Source organism: Diachasma alloeum, unplaced genomic scaffold (genome assembly GCF_001412515.2).
Source record: "Diachasma alloeum isolate Michigan unplaced genomic scaffold, Dall2.0 Dall_scaffold_03230, whole genome shotgun sequence".
In the NCBI taxonomy this organism is placed as follows: Eukaryota; Metazoa; Arthropoda; class Insecta; order Hymenoptera; family Braconidae; genus Diachasma; species Diachasma alloeum.
Window position 1 is genome coordinate 11,853 of NW_021682521.1, and position 6,518 is coordinate 18,370.

General features: G+C 38.1%; 1 protein-coding gene across 1 annotated transcript; it reads right to left on the reverse strand.

Moving 5' to 3' along the window:
• Positions 1 to 1,348: 1,348 nt before the first annotated feature.
• Positions 1,349 to 6,255, reverse strand: LOC107046901. Its single transcript, XM_015269624.1, has 12 exons — positions 6,102 to 6,255; positions 5,995 to 6,034; positions 5,423 to 5,924; positions 4,607 to 5,308; positions 4,229 to 4,486; positions 4,039 to 4,143; positions 3,844 to 3,966; positions 3,629 to 3,757; positions 3,405 to 3,509; positions 3,107 to 3,337; positions 2,320 to 3,024; positions 1,349 to 2,254 (listed from the first exon to the last, which is right to left on the reverse strand). Exons 1-12 carry the CDS (start codon positions 6,253 to 6,255, stop codon positions 2,234 to 2,236), a joined length of 3,075 nt encoding a protein of 1,024 aa, XP_015125110.1. The 3' UTR covers positions 1,349 to 2,233.
• Between the last annotated feature and the right edge of the window lie 263 nt (positions 6,256 to 6,518).

The window sequence follows — 6,518 nt, forward strand, 5'->3', positions numbered from 1 at the left end:
GTCTAATAGTCATGCTCAGGAACTCCTTGGGTTCTCCTAGGACTGTCATTTCAAATTCGCTACATAAATTACTCTTTACTTCAGCCAATTGATCGTTATCATTACTCGCCAACAACATATCATCTACATAAAGTAGCAGAAGTAAGAACTTGTCTTCATCTCGCCAAGTGAATAAACAAGGTTCTAAATCCGCGTTCTGCAGACTCATACTCAAAGCTACTCCGGTGAATTTTACATTCCACCGTTTGGGACTGATACGAAGACCATAAAGTGCTTTCTCCAATTTGCACACATTTTCTTGCCTATCTTTGTCAGTATGATTAGTCCCTTCTGGAATTTCCATGTAAATTTCCTGATCTATCACACCATTGAGGAAAGCAGTTTTAACATCTAGTTAACACACCTCTAGATTGTATTTGTTTATAATTGATATAACTATTCTCACCAAAGGTAAATGAGCTACTGGAGCATAAGTTTCCCTTAATTCATAAATGATCTTATCCTTGAAACCTCTGATTACTAGTCTCCCCTTGAATCTTATTTTTCCATTTGCCTCATTTTTACACTTAAAAACCCATTTTGAATCAACGACATTTAATCTATTGCCATTCACCATACTTAGAGGTCTTTTAACAATTTTCCATACTTGATTTTTTTCTAACGAGTTCAATTCTTCATCAACCGCATTTAACCAAGAATCTTTATTTTTACTATTTATAGCTTCTCGATAATTTGAGGGATCTTCATTTATGCTTGATAAAAGTGCATGATACACTTCATCTTCCTTTTATGCTAAATCTATCTCGCCTATATTACTGATGACACTAGTGAAGAAAACATTTCCTTTCACGTTCTCACCAATTTCCAACTCTGAAAAGCTATTCTTATTTATTGTTTTATCTTTTATATACTGGCGACAATATGAGAGTGATCTTTCCATCTAACCCCTACTTCCCCCACCACCGACGCGCGCATGCGCGGTGGGACGGTGGTGTATCCCTCCGCGTACGGCGTGTTCAAAATACATGAAAAATAATTTCCTGTTTTGTTTTTTTCGTTTTTGATGAAAAAACAATGAATTGATAACAAAATTATGAGGAAATACGTGAAAATTAATACTTAATAAATTAATAATAGTAATTGACTTGTCTAATTCTCCAACAGTTGACCAAAAGTTTCAAAAATTCCAGAAAAGTCCACATTGATGTACAATATTTGAGAACTATAAATAAAAAATCATTAAATCTTCGAAAAATCTTCTCAAATATTCCTAATTTCTCTAAAAATTGTAAATCGACGTGAAAATTATCTATACCTACATTTAAATAAAATTATTTCTGGTGATTCATTATGAAATGATTGAATAATAAGTTTATTACATGCTACACACCGACAGAAACCACGCAAAGCTGCGTTTTCGAATTTTTTTGAAAATGACAATAATGACTATCAGACACAAGGCTCGAAAATTGGAATGGAAGAACAAAGGGGATAGAAAAAACTATAAACTAGGTGAAAAATAATTTGTACATTTCGTTTCAACGTTTCATATCAAATAACAGAAAGATCAAATTCATTTTCAATGATCCTCCAAAAAACAAATTTTATATTTATACGTCGATTTTATCACACTTTTTTCGTATTTTACATTAACTTGAAATAACAATAATTTATATGCTTTTTAGAAAATTACAATAACTTCACTTGTACTTATATAAATTACAATTCATTAAATCTTATCCATAGTACTTAATTATCAAAATATACAAACATTACTCCAGTAGGGAACCGACAAAATAAGCTCTATAGGTTCGAATGAATTACAGAAGAAAGTCAAACTAAAATCTAATCTACAAGCTGTACACGAATAGGTTTAAGGTATTCCATTTGAAATTTCTTTTGCCTGGTGCTCGAGAAAGCTGAAAGAATTTGAAAAAATCAAACATTAATAAACTGTTAAAAACAACAATATGAGGAAAAGTAAGAGCATGATTGAAAAAATGAAAACTTAACTTAAGACAGGATTTCTTCCATTCCATTTCCGACGCAGTCGTTCGAGTCGTATGGCTGAAATCAATTTTTGACAAAATTAGCTGATTAGAAAAATTCTGTTTATTGTCGATTTATCAAGACTAGGAATAAAATGGAAACCACAACTTAACTTTTTAATGATTCTACTTCGTTCGTTCTCAAGATCAGCCAATTTCGTGCTAACGGTTGGAGTGCCAGATAGTCACTTGGAGAACTCAGTGATCTGTAGAACAGAAATTAAATATAAATAGTGGTGGTGAAACAATTGAATAGAAAATTTATCGTTACCTTAATGGAGTATATCTGCCAAGCTCCACGATTACCTCCACGACGATCAACTACCAACAGTCGAGCTAGGGCATCTGTCGACAAGCATCGAAACAGACGAGCAACACCTCTGCTTCGACTACTCAGGGGATGACAATTGCTGTTGTCAACCGAGTGTGGATTGAACATGTAATATACACGTCGTAATGATTCCGAGATCACTGGAGAGATGAGGAATGCAACGGTTTTGGAGTCAGCTATATACAAAAATCCTGTATGCTCCAAGGATGATGCATGTAGATCTCCCATCGAGTTGATCGCTACTGTGATGTCCTTCACAGCAGTTCCCGATGAAAACAGCCCATAAGTTTCCGACCGAGGCTCGATTGTAACCGAATGACCACAAGCGATGATCGACGTGAGAAGATCCTCTGGAGACAAGTGGGTATATCCTGGGTCCTTGTGAGATACACTATCAGCGTAATATTTGTCACCATCTACCAACACTCTGTCAAGAAGATCTCGAGTGACCTTCCCATCGGAGAGGAGCAATGCAACGATGCTGCAGATGGAATTGGCAGTGCATTGGCAATTTGCTCTTTCTGGTGGGAAGCGCTTATCTCCCTGATGGAACCTCGCCGATTCATGGAGGAGAACGCGATCGATTTTAGTGGAAATCTCGATCACTTTGTCCTTCCTCATCCAGAATGAACGGTGATCTTGTATCTGGAAACGTTAGGGGAATAGTTATGATTAATATTTCGTTTACGAGAAGCTCAAGAGAAACTGAAACCAATGCCAACTGTACCAATGTTGATTCAGGTTCTGTAATTGGCTGTTCTAAATGTTGAGATTCTCCACACGATGGCATCGGTGAAGTACAAGACAACTCAGACGAAACAATTTCCTCCATCATCCTGCGTCTGATGTGCGGCATATCGTTTGCTGTGAACAAGAAGCTGGCATGCCTCGTCAGATATTCAGCATACACGCAAACGAATACTCCACAGTCATTATCATTGTTTTGATGAGGAATATCCTGTGGAAATGAAAGAAAGAAAATAATTGATCACACGTTAACGAAGTTGGCATATAACAAAACATACATTGACTTGTTCAGTGGTCCATCTCGCAGAATCCAATGATTGACCTTTTCTGTGCCGATGCTCATTGTCGAGATAGGAGAGAATTGTGTCCATAACTTGCGTGTGCTGTTAATTTGAGAACGAAAAAGGTAACTAGAGCGGAATCAACATTGCCATATTTCGATTATGACGCAGAACTTCATCAGATTTTGATTAAAATAGTTAACAGATTCTTGGATACTCACGTTTGTGGAAGTCTGAGCGAGACTGTCATACAATTGAATGGACTTCTCTTTGACATAGACCACACACAGACACCAATGATTACCCGAATGGATTGGTATGAGTAACATTTTTTTGGAAAATATGTCAACCTGGAACAAGAATGGAAAGGTGTAGGTGAAGAAACATCAGATCTAAAGCTAATTTTTTCTTTCTCGTAAAATTTTGTCGGAATTACCTTTTTCGTCCATCGAGAAACATTATCGTATGAACGAAGAAGATTCTGATAGAAGAACGTGTTGAGAACATGAACAGCACCTTCGCTTCTTTTTGCCAGAAGACTCAAGTACTTGTTTATGACCTGAAAGGAAAATCAGAAAATATCGAATGAAAATAATCGAACATAATACTTTCCTATTCTTTTCATACTCACAACATCGTTCAACCATGATCCCGGCAATAATCTCTTCAAGTCTGTTACTCGTACCACTTCACCATCGTTCGAAATGACCGTCTCGTCACTACGTTGTAACCATGTCTATAGATTGAGAAACGCATAAGAATATGAAAAATTAATATTCGGAAACCATGAAACTTGGATTTTTCACATTTATAATACTGACTTCAACAAGAGAAAGACTGGGAGGAACGTCAGTCGATGAAGATAACTGACTTTCAGGAGATGAAGATGATGGAGTTTCGGTGGATGAAGGTGGTGGAGTTTCAGCCGATGAAGATGGTGGAGTATCAGGCAATGAGAACTGTGGAGTCTCAAGCAAAAAGCACGATTGAGTCTCTGGTGAAGGATAGAGTACAGTCTGGGAGGACGAATCAGGTTGTGTAGGAAGAGATGTCACTGGTCCCTGATCGTTTACATCCAGCTAAAACAGTATTATAATAATTCAATAAAAATTCACTTCACAATAATCATCATGGGAATTATGACGACATAGATTAAATATCAATGATTACGATGTAATCTCTCTAGAAGTACTACTCACAATGGTGGCCTCGACCTTGGCCATCTTCAATGGTGGTTCGAGGTCTGCGGAAGGCTCAATCAGTTCAGAATCCTCTGAATCTCCAATCTCCATTTGGGACTCGAACATGTCTAATAGAGATCGACGCACACTCGATGGTTTCGTGAACTCTGTTGGAGTTACAGTCGAGAAGCATGATTCTTGGGCTGAATCCTCTTCCTTAAACTGCAAAATCTCTACGTTTGTCAGATCGAAATCCTTCTCGTCATCCTCCTCATCGCAGATTATGTGGATCTGATAACTATCCTCTGAATCATCACTGACTTCCCTCCTGTAATCTTGAAGAATCCGTTTCTCCGTAAGCTCACAGCACTTTCTCCAGCCTGTAGCTGCTGATTCCAACGCTTCAGCCCAGATCTCATCAGTCTGAGCAAGGGAGAAGTCATTGTTGCGACCAACATGAGCATCATAGTATCGTTTGGCTTGCGACCAAATCATCTCAATGGGATTGTAGAAAGAGTGATATGGTGGCAAGCGCACGACTTCATGCTCAGTCTCTTCACGAACGAATTCATCCAGTTCAAATCGGATCGGTTCTTTATGAACTTGGCACAGAACGTACAATTCCTTCTTAGTTGCATCTGAATCATACGCTACTTTGTGATCATCAAGCCAGGCCTGCATTTCAGCTTTTCTCCAGCTGGATGTAGGCTGTTTTACAACCTAGAAAAGATATTTTAATTACTTGAAAATTGGGCAAAACTGAACTTCCATTGGGAACTTATTGATGGCCAATAAACAAATGTTAAATACTAGTAAATTTATAAATTCACGTACGCGGACTGAATGATAGGAGGCATTATCCATGACAATCACGGAGGGTTTGTCAAGATTGGGGAGCAGTTTTTCAGTGAACCACTTCTTGAACATAGGTCCGTTCATATCCCCGTGATAATCATCTGTTTTCTTGGGATTGGGTACCGTACGGACGAAAAGCGATGCATTAGGAACAAATCCATCCTTGCCGCCGGCGTGACAAACGATGTATCGATCTCCAGTAGAAGCCGATTTCATTGAACAACTACGGGGATCATCATCTTGCCATTCTTTCGTTTTTCCAGTACCTCGTCGGTAGGTCCAAGTTTCGTCCAGATAGATGATACACTTGCCCTCATCTATCAGCTGCTTCATCTTCTTCAAGAACGCAATCCTCTTCGCGCGAATATACGGTTTTTCTCGAAGAAATCGTGTACCATCTCTCAACTCATAGTCGAAACCCAAATCATGAAGAACTTTCTTCAAGGTAGTGATACAACCATTGAAAGCGACCTTGCGTTCTCTATACAAAATTGAGTTGATACGTATCGTAAAATGTAAATACCCAAGAATCATGATGATAAATTATTTACCTTATTGTGTTGAACAGGATTTGAGCTGTTAGATGCAATCCTACATACCGAAAGAAGAATTTTACATAACATTCAAATAACCACAAAAAAAGAGCTTAAGTACTTACGCTTCTCTGCAAATTCGTAAATGATAGATCGAATTTGCTCCGCGACGACTTCATCGACATTTCGGACAGTCTTGGGTTTTGGTCTGACCTTTCCTGGAGTCGAAAATTCAGCGCCAGAATCACCAATATGAACACATTCTGTCACTTTGCCCATCGAAATACCTAGAGCTGCTGCAGTTCTTTCTCTACAACACCACATGCAGATAGAAAAGCAAGTGCATACAGAAAAATTCCTCTTCCGGGTGTAAGCATTTGGAAATGAATATATGTGAATGAATGTGCAGTGGAGTAGTCGAACGAGAGGAGATAAAATTTCACTTTGGGTTTTCCTTCTCCAGAAATATTGGAAAATCGAGATAGGATTCCAAAGAACTGACAAGGATCGTTTTGTACCGGCGAATGAGATTTGTAAAGAAG

What these genes read in the sequence shown, in the direction of transcription:
- LOC107046901 (XM_015269624.1), bottom strand. Translation starts at nt 6,255, where the DNA reads ATGGGCAAAGTGACAGAATGTGTTCATATTGGTGATTCTGGCGCTGAA. An exon ending in GATCATGGTTGAACGATGTT is followed by an intron (nt 3,967 to 4,038) that starts GTGAGTATGAAA and finishes TTTTCCTTTCAG; the next exon opens with GTCATAAACAAGTACTTGAG. An exon ending in GGCAGATATACTCCATTAAG is followed by an intron (nt 2,255 to 2,319) that starts GTAACGATAAAT and finishes TCTGTTCTACAG; the next exon opens with ATCACTGAGTTCTCCAAGTG.